The 14,014-nt window shown below is 39.6% G+C and overlaps 2 protein-coding genes across 4 annotated transcripts in view; both read left to right on the forward strand.

The window, feature by feature from the left end:
* PRKCA (protein kinase C alpha) overlaps positions 1-14,014 on the forward strand; it is a 149,208-nt gene that overhangs the window by 89,811 nt on the left and 45,383 nt on the right. For all 3 annotated transcript variants that reach the window (XR_009115473.1, XM_058038734.1, XM_058038735.1), the window contains exons 4-5: positions 4,263-4,374; positions 4,842-4,970. Coding sequence is in view for 2 of the 3 variants with exons in the window: in XM_058038734.1 (XP_057894717.1) it covers positions 4,263-4,374; positions 4,842-4,970 (241 nt within the window). In the remaining variant the exon portion in view is untranslated. The remainder of the gene's footprint in view (positions 1-4,262; positions 4,375-4,841; positions 4,971-14,014) is intronic.
* CACNG5 (calcium voltage-gated channel auxiliary subunit gamma 5) overlaps positions 1-14,014 on the forward strand; it is a 173,782-nt gene that overhangs the window by 89,417 nt on the left and 70,351 nt on the right. The gene's annotated exons all lie outside the window — the stretch shown is intronic.

Consider the following 14,014-nt stretch of genomic DNA (forward strand, 5'->3'; position numbering starts at 1 on the left):
CTGCTGGTTAACCATGCACTTTCAATTATTGCACACCCCCGCCTCAGAGGCACAGAAAGCGCGGAATGATTCCTCACAGGGGGGTGCTTTCCACTGCTGTTCAATAAAGGAAATGGGCTCATCTGTGCTAAACAAAGGGAGAAGGCAGGGATGGTGGCAGGATGGATCTCAGGGCAGTAGATAGATGGAAAAATGCGTGGGCTTTGGGGAGATGCCTCTGTGTTCTTCTGCTTCCCTCTGCTGGAGTGTGGCAGGATTCCTGGCTGAACCCTCTGAGCTCTCTGGACAAGTCATTTCTGCAAACTCATTATTTGTTTTGTTTCTGCTTCACTTTTGGGTTTTTCAGTTGTTCCACCTGGTGCCAGTGTGTGCAGCCCTCCCTGTGTAATCACATCTCAGCTTTAAGACTGATGGATAATATTCTGATTTTTGCAGAGCTGTGTGGGGTGTAGATGCCTGGTTCATCTTTATAGGGATAAACACCCATGTGTGTCACTGCAGGCTCTGAAACCCCAGTCTATTAGAAAGCATACAAATGCAGGGTAATTTTTGCCAGTTCAAAGGTTTTTCAAAGAAAAATATCCAAATGTCTGTGGTGTCAATTGCCCAGAAGTTTTTATCCCATTTAATTAACTCTATTGCATTGTACTTGCAAAAATGAAGGACTGAAGAATTCACTTTTTTAGCAGGAAAATAACACAAAGTTTAATGGAGCACATCATCCATCACTTCTGAACAAGTCCTTCCCCATTGCTTTCCCAATGCCACTTTCCCCCCTCAGAACTTTGATGGATTTTGGAAGCAGAAGTAGGTTTTCCCTTCAGAGCTTCACAATTAATCTATGCCAAGTTTAATGCAAAGTTCAATTCTCTTGCAAATAGCAGCCATTATTTGGCAGTTCATCTGTCAGATCCTGGCTTGGCTCCCTGTGTTTACTACAAAATGGGGCTGCCAGCTCTGCTTTGGGAATTATTGAAAGTTTACATTGATGAAAATGAGATTTTTGAAGAAAATTTACAGGAGATTTCCTTCAGCTCCATAGTTTGCCTTTAGCCAAAGAAATGCTAAGGACAACATGATTTCCTCTATGATGCACATAAGTTCATTAATGCATATTTAATACTGGGAAGTATGAACCTGTATTAACAACTGATAAAATAATTGCCATTAATAGAAGTAATTACAGCTGGCAATGTAGTAATTATTATTAATATGATTGCTTGTAATTAAATATGAGGTATAGATTCAAGGGTAGTTCTGAGTGCATGAGAAATCCTCGTAAATATGGAAATAAAATGAAAATTCTGTCATCTGTGATGGGTAGATAGTGATCTCTTGGCTTTCTCTAAATGGTCTTGGACTTGCTTCCTAAATAAGAGTACTTTCTGGACTTCAAGTTACCAAAAAAAAAAAAAACCAAAAAAACCATGGGATTGAAGCAGAAAATAGGATAAAACACTGATGAGGAGTGTACTCTCTTATGTGGCAGGCTTTAAATGTTTTTTAGGACATTCTATTAAAGGGATCTTTAAAGAGAGATTTCCTACAAAGTTTCCAGTTCAGGAGTAGTTTTGGTTCTATTTTCCATTGTCCTCTTCTTGTTATGAAGGACTTTGTGTGTGGATATAGAATAATAACAGCTAATAATAGTCAGAACATTTTGCTTCTTCTTAAAAAATCCAATTCATATCAAGATTGTTGATTTGAAAGGGCCCAGAGAGGAATTTTCAAACAAGGATAGAAAAATAAGATTCAGCGTAGAAAGCAAACACTGATTCAAATTTTATACATTGTGTCCTGCAGGGCCAACTCCAAAGTTTGATCCAGTTTGATTGATTTATTTGTTGATGTGGCTGGTTTTTGTTGTTCTCTAAGAATGCTTTTCCTGGGGTTTTGTAGCCACACAGAGCTCTGTAGTCAGGCACTGAAAAGCAGCCCAGCCCTGTGCTGGTTCTCAGTGAGTGCAGAACATTGTCCTTACATGTCACAACATTTGTAAGCCACACACACCCCTGCTTAACTTAATTACAGGCACATTCCATTGCTTGCAATGAAATAATTTGGCAGTGTTCCATAATTTCAGTATAATATGCAGGTTCAATGTATTTAGTAGACATTAGACTGCAATAATTTCCCATAGCTTGGAATGAAGTTATTTGGTAGTGTTACATAATTTCAGTCTAATACACAGGTTCAATGTATTTAGTAGACATTGAATGTAATAATTTCCTTCCCCTCTATGCCATTACTTTATACTCATAAATAGCACTTGTGCCAGATGTCAAACACAACTTTAAACCTCTGTTTATTCAATGTAATTCTTAGGAACTGTGCCTTTTGTCCTTCTCAGCCACAGATGTCTTACCAGAGTCATGTTTAAGTGTAGATATTTATAAGGCATCAAGTCCCCTTCTGTCATCTAAACAAACCAATTTAGGGAAGAATTAACTTCCCAACTGTGGTTTAAATTGTTTGGAAGGCACACAGTCAGTGAGCCACCAGAGAGCCCTTCTGCACAGCCACGTTCCCATGACCCTGAGCCACCAGGCCTGTTGCTGAGCCTTTAATAAATAATGAAACAGATGTTCTCTGGAGCCCTGGCTGTCACTCCACTGAGGTTCACTGTGTTTACAAAATAAATACAGTTGGTAGCAGTTTGTGTCTCAGGCTGTTACAACGAGCAGAATTATTGAAATAGTTTCAATTTCCATTTGTAATGTAAATTCTTTATGCGTTATCCTGGGTGTTCTGTGATTCCTTCCATACAGTGAAAAGTGGTTATAGATTCACTGCAAAACTCAGAATCAATAGCAAATGAATTCCACATGAAGAATGCCAGCAAAACACTAAAAACCTTCACAAAGGATAATATGGCAAAATAGTAAAATTTGAAGGCAAACTTTTGCCTTCTCATAGCCATATTTTTGTGAGAATTACTAATCAAAGCTCCCAAATTTCTTCAGAAAGCACTTATACTAGAGAGAGTTTTCCTTTTGAGGAAAGAGTCAGCAGGTTTTCCCTTTTGACTGACATGTTGGGCTTCCCTTTTGATTTTTTGGAAAGCTTTGAGAGGCAGGTAAATTTTAAAAATCAGTATATTTATAAGTCAATTAAACAGTTCTTAATACAAAGGTACAATACAAAGTGTGGACAGAAAGGAAACATTTCAATTAGTTGTTTTGCAGCTGTGTTTCCATTGAGGGTGTTTCAGACCTGGCATTTCTGATTTCCAAAGTCTTTCTGAAAAGAGATTAGCAAGGATGGATTTCAAAGCCCAGTGTGGTTTTTAATGAAGAGTCACTGATCCCCCCAGTTTGTGCCCTAGGCTGTGCAGGGATGGTTCTGACTGAAATGCAGCTGGAGCAGCAGGGAGGGCTCATAAAGGATTTGAGGATTTAAAGGGTGTGCACAGGACAGGGCCATCCCCTCGTTGGCTCTGGCATTGCACATCTGGAGCTCTGCAATGTGCCTGGCATGGGTGAACACATGGAAGATGTGGTTTCTTCCTCTGAAATAAATGTTCCTGATTTTCCAGAGGGGACCCATACTCCTACAGAAACAGCAGATGTCTTTGGATGTTCAAGTGTTTAAGTGATTTGGGTGTATTCCCTTTCACTGGGCCTAAATTAGGAAACATTTCCAAGCTGCTGATGGCCTTAAAATGTCCTCACTCTTTTAAGTTTCTCTGCTCAAAAATCAGCTGAGAACAGCAATCTCTGTAAAATATTTACCGTGTGCCAAGTTAGAATTCGTTCCTTCATTCACAACAATAGAGATTATAAAGTTGCAGCATGTCAAGATGATCCCATCTGTAAAATCCTGATTTTACAGTCATTGGACTGTGTTCCAGATTAGCCCATGAACAGTTTCTTCCCAGTTCTCCTGCTGTATTTTGTGTCACATTTCAGAGCAGTGACAATAACACTCTGTAATTAGTCTGTGAGTCTTCAGCCACAGATTGAACACTGCCATTAAACTTTATGTATGTGAGCAGTCAGTAAATGAATTTTAATGTCCATAAATCATGGGAACAAGCCTGAGCTGACACATTTTTTCTTACAGCACCATAAAAAGGAGAATTAGGAACTGAGGCAATGTGGCTGTGCCAATGCAGGTACCACTGAGGACAAGCCAGACACTGAAACGTATTTTCCTGCAGCATAATTTGCATAGCTGGAAAGCTTTTGGTATTTGAAGTAATAAATTAAAGGTGTGTCAGTTTATCTTTCAGGACTCAGCATCTGTGTTTGTTTTCCCTGCAGGATCCCAGAAGCAAGCACAAGTTCAAGATCCACACCTATGGGAGCCCCACCTTCTGTGACCACTGCGGGTCCCTGCTCTACGGGCTCCTGCACCAGGGCATGAAGTGTGACAGTGAGTGAAGTTTCCTTCTGCTGCTCTAGAAAGGGAGTGGAAGCCCTGCATAACAGCTCCTTACTTCATTTCTCTGGAAAATACAATTTCAAATGTCAGCTATTTATAGTGCTGGTGTATTTCAAGTGGATATTTCAGGACTATAATAACTTAGTAATTAAAATCACCTCTTCTGCTGAGAACATGGTGTACTCAGTTTGATGTGGCTGAAGAGCCTTTGTCATGGCAATTTTGAGAAAGCCTCTCTTTGGACTGTCTGGGTGAATACACTCTCAAAGACTGGAATTTCAGTTCAGTTTGTAGTCGAGCTCTGGTGTTCTCCTTGTGTTTAATTTGTCTTGGAAGACTCCCACTATCAAAACCTAATAATCAATTAAACCTTCCTTCCTTCATTGCTGACGTGAATGCTCTGTTTTCTTAGTCATTTTTAGCTTCTCATGGGTGTCTGAACCATTTTTTGTCCACAGCCTGTGACATGAACGTTCACAAGCAATGTGTGATAAACGTCCCAAGCCTCTGTGGCATGGACCACACAGAGAAGAGAGGAAGGATTTATCTGAAGGCTGAAGTCACTGGTGACAAACTGGAAGTTACAGGTAAACTGCTCATTTTGGAGTCTTTCAGGTTTTACAAATGTGTGATACACACTGTGAGTTTGTGTACCTTGGTCAGATCTTTGTGCAGTAATGGAAAATTCTCTGATGGAGAATTTCCTTCCAGAAGTGGGAGGATTTCATACAGCAGGGCTTTGGATTAAGAAACTCTAGGAAGTTGTGTTCATAAAAATAAATCCGTAGAAACAGCTTTAAAAACTTGGAAATTCTAGTTAGAAAATCGCTGTATTGTCAGTTTTCCTTGTCAGAAGAGCCCAGCAGGATGAGTTGCTGCTCAGGAAGTTCCCCATCATCTTCAGAGCATGAGACATACACTGAACCTCCATCAGCTGAGGAGTTGTTTCCTGTATTTGAGAGTATTGAATAAACAAAGGCAACTGGGATTCAATCCCAAATACTACTCCCAGTGAGTTTTAAAATAAAAAGAGATAGTTCTCACATTCTGTAAGTTTAAGGTTACCAAGATGGAGAGGAGGCGGAGAAAAGAAGGATGCAAGGAGAGGGTAACAGTTCCTTTCCTTGGAAGCATTTCTCTGGGATTTGGGAATAACCTGTGGCTGTGCACACCCAGATGTGCACACCCACACCCCCACAGACCCATCCCAAGCCTGGAATTCCAGAACACACTCCGTGAAGCCAGAACAGAGCACAGAGCTTTTATTGCTGCCAAATGGAACTGAATTCGGGGCCAAAGTCACAGCAGGACAAAGCTGGAGGTTTCTTAGAACCTCTCCTTTGCATAGAGAAAATCAGACCATCACTGAATTTTCACAGCTTCCAGCCCCAGCAAACTCCCCTGCTGACATTATTCCTCCATGGCTTTGTTCTCTCTAAATCCAAATACCTCCATATTCTCCTGTCAAAGCCTGTAAAACGCATTGAAAGGGAGAAGTTTGATAAAATTTAGTTAGAAAGGATCAGAATAGATCCCAAGTGATGCTTAATTGTGGCTTAACTTTTCAAAGAGCTTCCTGTCAACGTGGGAGGGGGAAATTTGTCCAAGGTACTGTCATTAGCAGAAGGTGGTTTCACTTAGTAATGAGGCGTTTCAGAGATGGTGATGCAGCTTCTAAAAGTAATTGTACCATGAGAGGGAATTAATTTAAAAATCATCCGAGTGACAAAATTCAATATTTGCTTTATTCTGGGCCACTTTGCAGCAAGGCTCTTAAATATGGCTTAAACTTTCTGCAATAATGCACATAATTTGACAAATAACATGTGCTTATTTCCTGATGATTCAGTTGGTTTTTAATCCTTTTAGGGACAAAAACGTTTATCACAAGTCATTGTGGAAGCAAGGCAGTGTAAAGTGATTATTCAAACAAGGATTCTTTACGTTCACAGTTTTATTTGAAAAGGTCTTGTCTGAGAGGTGAACGTGGTAAAATTGTAACAGATATTTTACAGGTTTTCTCCACAGGCTCTTTTAGGTGTGAGTGTACTTGGCAAAACCATTTCTATTGTGTTTATAAATAAAACATTTCCATCCCCCAATTAAATAGGTTTCTGGTTTAACAAGAAGAATGTTTATTATAACTTTGTTATGTATAAAACAATTGCAGTGCTGTTGTTGTGGGTAAGGCTTGTCAGCACTTCCAAAAATGACAATTGTCCTGAAAGCAAGCTGCTTTTTTTTTAATATAAAAAATATCATATGGGCTGGGCCAAAATGACATTTTTTGGTGCCTTTTGTGTGTGTTTAACTGAAAAGGAAATTAGTAATTGGCAGTTCATGGACGTATTACAAAATGCAGAAATATTCTCCTAGAATGCCATTGCTTCTAAAATACTTACTGACAAAACCTTTGTAAGAATTTGCAGTTCTCAGTGCTCCCGAGCACAACATCACTGCCTTTAGCTTTGGGAAAGGAGGTGAATGAAATGTCCAGGAGGTTTATGAACAGCAGGAAAAATAATCAATGATTGACTTTTCGGTTTGAGCCTTTCTCTGCATCTGTTTCAGAGGAATTGCTCTGTAGGTGTTGAACTCCTCCAGCTGAATTCCTCAATATCCCTGCTCTGCATCCTGTCTGGGTTGTTAATTAGTTCCTGCTGGTTCCTTCCCAGCCAGCCTTGATTGAGTGCAAAACATTTCCAGCATTTGTGCTGCTGAAGGAGAGCTGCCACTGGTTTTGGTGCAGATCCATGGGCATCCCAAGTGTGCCAGCCCCACCAGGGCACAGCTGCAGGGTGGGATCCTGTTTGGATCTAATCTCATCTATTATTCATCTGTGGTTCATCTGGCACATCCCAATTTCTCTTTTCTGCGTGCTTCTCTGAAGGTGCCTTTTGATTCCAGTGCACACACACGGAGTGTTTTCCTGAGAACATGCTGGAAATTGGGCTGGGTTTTAATTCCCACTGAATTCTAGGAAGGAGCTGCCCAGTGGCTCCCTCAGATTATTCACAATCTCCAGCTTGGCAGGTTCTGAATGGAATTAATTGTGGGAATAATTCAGTCCTGTGTATAAACACATTTAATTCCAGTTAGTGAAGTCAGATCTTCAACCCAGGTGCATCAGTGTGGGCACCCAGGTTTTTCTGTGGGAACTGTAGGGACTCTGCAGCACCTCTTCCCAAAGGAGCTGGAATTTTGGATTGATACCCTCAGATATCAACTGATACCAGAGATTGATTGATATCCTCTGCCACAACCTCACCATCTTCTCCAGGGCTGCTCAATCTGCCCCATTCAATGCTCATTTGTGCTGTAATTCTTAAACATCAGCGCTTTGTTTTCAATGGTTGAGTTACTTGCTTGAGAGTTGAGTTGAATATTAATAATTTATGGCACTTGCAGCACAGAAATGTGGTAGTTTTCTTTTTATAGAAACACTCTTGCATATTTCTGAAATCTCTGAGTTCGTGACCCTTTCACAGGTTGGATTGACGTGGGGGGTTTGCACTTAAGCATAGTAAAGTGCTTTTTGCTATTCTTAATCTCTGCTTTTTACACTGAATTTTCTTCCTCCTGATGTGTGCTAAAAGTTTTTTCACTCTTGCATTTACTCCTTGACCCATCTTATAATTTAGGGCTCTTCTGAGTGAGCTCGTAGGTGGTTGAATCACAGTTCTGATTTTTTTAACTTTATTTTTTGAATTATTTTTATAGTGAAAGAACAATAACCTTTGGGAGAAAAATAACCCCATCTGGTGCACTGATATATAAAATGCTGCCATGATATTGAGACTTGAGACTGTGACCTCTCAGGCCCTGGAAGTTGGATGTGACAGCAGCTGACAGGGAGGATCTGCCCTCCTGACACTCATTTACAGACAGGACAGTGGTGAATCTGTAATTAAAACACATACAGGCACAGCCCAGAATTTCCAAGGGGGCTTTAACTGTATTTTCCTAAGCTGTCAGAAAATCTGGTTTTATTTTTCAGTGGTGCTGCTGTTATTTAAGAGCAGAGGAGAGCTGTGAGTGATGCCTGCAGAGGTTGGGAGCACACAGCAGGTTCTGCAGCAATGATCTCCCCAGGAGCTCTGGGCTCCCCACTGGACATTTCCCAGGTTTTTTAGGAATATTTTTTATGAATGAGCCATCTCCTGGCACTGCATGTTAATGTCCTGTCCTGCAGCTGGGGCAGGAGCCTGCACCCAGGCAGGCTGGGGACACAAACTGCAGAGTTTTGGCTCATTTCAAGATTCTCATCAAAACTGCTTCCTTAAAAGACCCCACTGTGCACACTGTGATAATTTTATTTTGATTTTCTAGGTCAGTGGTGGTGTCTGTCTTTGTTAGCATTCATTTCATAGTATCTGCAGCTGATTTTAAAAGGGAACATAAATGAATATTCTGGCTGTTTGACCTGCTTTTGGTACCAAATCCCAAATAATTGTTTCCATGTGGGAGACATTTTAAACATCTCAAAAAACATTAATCTCATGGTTTGCTTCACTAATATCTTCTTTCTGACATTCCCAGAATCTGCAGGGTTGCTGCAGTCATTACAGGGAAAGCTGTGCCTTTAGCAATGCCAGCCCTGGTGACAACTAAAATCTTCTTCCCACTTCAGTCATTAAATTCACTTTACCATGAAGAAACAGGCAATGCAAGGTGTTTTAAAAAAACATTAATTTTTCAGAATGGCCATCTGCATGCATCCAAAAATATTAACTAGATCCTATATATTTATATAAGATAAGAATTAGAAATGTAACAGCCTGAAGCCTTTTCCAGATTATTTGATCCATCTTGTGGTAAGATTTTTGTTTCATTAAGCAGCTGTCCTACCCAGAAGTGCTTATATTTTAAAATGGTATTTTTTGTAAAGATAATCTCCGTTAAAGCTAAAATAGAATTGTTTCTAAGAGATTTCCTGGTGAGCTTGAGCCTGGAGATCCTATTGCAGACAGAAGAAATTGGGAAGAAGTATTAGAGATGATGGCACATTTTTTGTTAGTAGGAGAGAATATCACAATAAATACAGAGGAATCAAGTCTTGTGCAACATTGGTTCATTTTTCTTTTTGTTCTGGACAAGGATATTGTTCAGCTGTTCCTTGTACATCACTTGTACAGTGCAAATGTTCATTCTGCTGCCATTTCTCAGGGCTCAGGCACTGGGCTTGGGAGGGACATGAAAAGAAATCTTCCCTAGTTATGGAATAGAGAAAAGTCTCATCTCTGAAAGCCTTTTAGTGATGAGAAGCAGAGACTGAAAATTGCCTGGAAAGCAGGATTTGTTTCAGTCAGTTGTACCTGTGAGTCACAAGCACAGAAAGGAAGAGTTCAGTGAGTTTAAAATCTCCTAAAAAATCTTCAGTGAAAGCTGTGCTTTGGAGGCAGCTTTGGGTTTTGCATGCAAAGAATACAAATGCAAAAATGAGAAGAAAGACTGTTTTCAGTATTAGGAGATGTTTTAAACATTAAGGGTGATTAAGGGTGCAGGAGGGTACTGGGGGGAAAAGTTCCTTGGTTGGGAGTGCAAGATCCTCTGTCCTCACTGAGGCACCTGGAACTGGGCAAATCAGAAAATCTGCACCAGAAACTTCTTCAGGAGGCAATGAGAATTTTGAACAATTTAAAAATGCTTTGTTGTGAGAAGACAGGAGCTTTATGATGTATTGGAGCTAACAGCAGTCCCACTTTTCCTTCATTTTTCTGGATCCTACACCAGGTGAGACCACTGGAATCTTGCAGTGTCTCCTAAAGCTGCTTTTGGCACGAGGGTGAGAGAATTCTGCTCATCTCAGCTGCCTGCAGGACTAAAGGATTGGCAAGAAATGCTTGCTGTGATTAGTAAACTGTTTTATTATCCACATTATCCCAAATTATCCTAATTTGGGAGTTCAGGAAACAGGGAGCTGTGACTCACTTGTGAAGGAACTGAGTGGACTCATGCTCCAATCACTCAGCTTTGTCCTAGGGACAGAAACATTTATTTAGTCATCCCCATGATTAAATTTATCTGCTGGTACCACAAGAAGCTGTAAATCCACAACTGCATATGGCTTGCAACTGCACAATCTCATGGAAGGAGTTTCAGCTTTGTCATCCTCTCTCTAAATTCCTTAAAGTGCTGCCTGAAGTTCTTCTCTTTACAAGAAATGTTGGTTGTTCTCTGTCAGCCCACTCTGTTTTATTTAGGTTTTTATTTAAAGGATGAATACCTACGAAGCAGCTCTGTATTTGCTCATGTCCTCACACTATTCCTGGAAATGTGGGTGTCCCAATTTTAGCAATGGCTCCTGGATGGGTACTGCTGGTTTATAAGCAGTACTTGATAGAAGAGCCATAGCACAGTCATCAAATAATCTGAATTTTCCACTGAATATTTATTTTTGATATCCATTAACAAGGAGGAGGAAAATGGCACATTTTGTCCATAATGCAAGTTGACAATTTTTTGGGGTTTTAGAAGAAAACCTGAGCAAGACTGGATTTGTTGGAGCCATCAATCCATGCTTCTCTTTGTTGTCTTTTTATCTGTGGACTTTCTCAGTCCCGTTAAGAATCCAGTCTGAGCAAAGTGTTCATGAATTTTCCTGCTGGCTTTCCTCAGTACAGAGATTGTTATCATCCCTAATATTTATGGCAGAAAACTGACATGCAGTATTTCAGGTTTTACCCAAAGTGAGGCTGAACTGCAACTCTCTTCAACCTTCTCTAATTTAGAGTAACATCTCTGTCACAGTGTAGAGTTTAATTAACCAATAATTACCAAGCAGGATGAGATTGCTTGCCATGGTTACAATTAGAGCAGAATTCAGCTGCTGTACATTGATTTATTTTGGTGGAGTTATTTTTCATTTAACTTTCTCAGCCACACACAAGAAATATTGCCTTTGGTGGGGAGGGGAATCTCTTCTCATGTCAATTCTGCAAGAGAGGCCTGATCTGTCCTGTTAAAAATAGGGCGCGCTGAAGAGATGAACCACTTCATGCTAATTCTTGATAAGCACTATTTAGCACAAGTATCATCACTCTGTTTCCTCAGGAAAAGAAGTGCTAAGTCAGTTGGAAAAAGATGTCTGAGGGTATTAATTATGCAGACAAAAGTACAAATGGGCCAGAAATCTTAAACCAGGGAGTGAGATAATGACTTCGTTAGCAGCCTGCTTTTAGTACGTGTTGCATTTTTCTTCCCAATTAATCTTTGAGCTTCTCTTTCTTGCATTTAGAGTTTTTTGGGGTGTTTTTTTTTTTTTCTATTTTCTATGTTTGCTGCAGGAGAAAGCAGCAGTTTTACACATGGTGCCAGAGCTGATTTTGATTTGCAGCTTTTCTCAGGGCTGGGCAGGGGTGGCTTTGACCAGGGATCTGTCCTTGGCAGAGCCTCCACATCCCCCCAGTCCATCCCTCCAAATTCTGCCTGATTCATGCTGGGCCTCTGCAGGGAAAATTTAAACATAAAAGCTCATTCTGGAGATGGTAAAATTAAGCAATTTTGTTTAGAGAATTTTAGCAGAAAAGTTACTAATGTATTTTTAGAACACATGGAGAGTTCTGCTCCTCACTTATGGTAAAGTGCAGCCATATTTTTTTATTTTAGAAATAAAAATCAAAAAGTGGATTTTGAAGTAGTATCTGCTGTGCCAAACCTGGCAGTACAGTCACAAAAACCAGAAGAACACTGAAAAAAAAAACCCACTAAAAAAGCAGTAATAAACCCAAATATAGGATGAGAGAAAGCAGCTTGCACTGAAAGCTGTCACTTCATCCTTCACTTGCTTCATGGTTCTTACTCCCTTTGGGATTGTAAATACTGAGCTAAAATAAGTTCTTTAATCTCAGTGTTATTCCTTGGAAGTATTTGAAGATTCTTTTCAGTGCACTGAATTTTAAAAATTGGGTGTTTTGTTTTTTTTTAAATGGGTTGAAAATAAATGTTTTTCCAGCTGACCGCAGGTGTGAAAACCTCCAGAGGGCAAACTCAGAGTAAATGAGAGTGGGGACAATTTCTCTGGCCTGAAAGGAATCATTTCCCCAGCTGCAAAACCTTGTCAGCTTTACTCATGGATTGTAGAAAAGTACAAATGAAATGGTCTGTAAGAAAACTGCATGGTTCTGCTCTGTTCTTTTAACACACAGTGAAATTTTCCTGATATAATTCTTTGAGGAATGCACATAGTGAATAGAATTACACTTTATTCTAAAATTTTAGCCCATAAGCATTTTCTGTCTCTCCTTTTAAAACCAGAAATTTAAGAAACTTAATCAGTATCAACTGTTGGGTCAAGTTAATGTGATTCATTTCCAGCCATGATCTAATTTCATTAATTAATTTACATCAGAGTATCTGTTCTGCATGAGAATTATCTTGACAAAGTAGAATCTTCCAAAGCAGTAGCTTACATTCCTGTAGTCCTCTTATTCTATATATAAAATATAAATAATAGATTAAAAATATACATTTTATATATAATATTAACATAAATTTATTTATAAAATTTATATGAATTTATATAAAATATATAAAATTTATATCTGAAATTATATATGTAAAATATATAAGATATATATATAATATATATATTATATATTAAAAATATATATTGTATATATAAAATATAAAATATCTCTGTTGTTTGGATGCCTTTTAACCTCCATGCTGGGAAAGAACAAATTGAAATCCTGGGAAGGTCCAGAATTTTGGGGTTGTAATATGAAAATGCCATTTAAATCTGGGGGAAGAGGAGGACAATGTCTTGAGCAAACAAGACATTGCTGAAGATCCTGACACCTTTTTTCTTTTTAATTAGCTCTGACTGACTTTTAAGTGGCTCTAAATTACAGATTTCTGTAGGAAACCCACTTTTCATCAAAAAATACTAAGTTGCTAAATGGTTTATCTTTCCTAAATTTCCCTTCAGATTTGTTCAGTTAGGCAGGTAAATTTTAGGAAGACTTCCTGAATGAAAGCAGTGGCTGAGGGCAGTGCCAGCCCTGGACATTCTCTCCAGTGAGTTCTTTCCTCCCTTAGGAGCCATGGCACCCCAAAGCTTCTTGCAATCTTCCTTCAGAGCCAGTTCTAACCTAAAACTCTGCCTGTCGCAAGGGAATTCCTGGTGGAAGCTCTTTTCTGTCCCAAACAAGCCCCAGGTTTTGAGATGCTCAGCTGTGAACTCCAAATTCCCCATCCCAGCCTGGTCCCAGTTCATCAGCTGGGATTGGGTTTCACAGCATGAGGGAAATTCACCTTTTATTCTCCAGAATTCCTCTTCCAGTGTTGGGAGCTCTAGCTGGTCAGAGTGACCCTGAGAAAAGTTAGAAAGTCCCTTTTCCATCCTGGCACTTGAAGGAGTCAGGGCTCTTCATTTCTTGGTGTTAAGGTTGTTTATTGTAAATTATCTATAAAATCCTTTCTCCTGCCCTGCTGAGGTCCTTCCAGCAGGACAGTTCCAGGCACACTGTCTGCTCCCAGGGTGGTGTTATGTGTTTATACTAAAAACTACATGTACAATGTTTACAATTAATTCCCAATCTCCATCATCGATGTTAGACACTGAACTTCTGCTCTAAACCAGTCTGTAAGTGCCACCATCACAGCAGAAGATGGAGGCCAAGAAGAAGAA

This window comes from Melospiza georgiana, chromosome 21, assembly GCF_028018845.1.
Source record: "Melospiza georgiana isolate bMelGeo1 chromosome 21, bMelGeo1.pri, whole genome shotgun sequence".
NCBI lineage: Eukaryota > Metazoa > Chordata > Aves > Passeriformes > Passerellidae > Melospiza > Melospiza georgiana.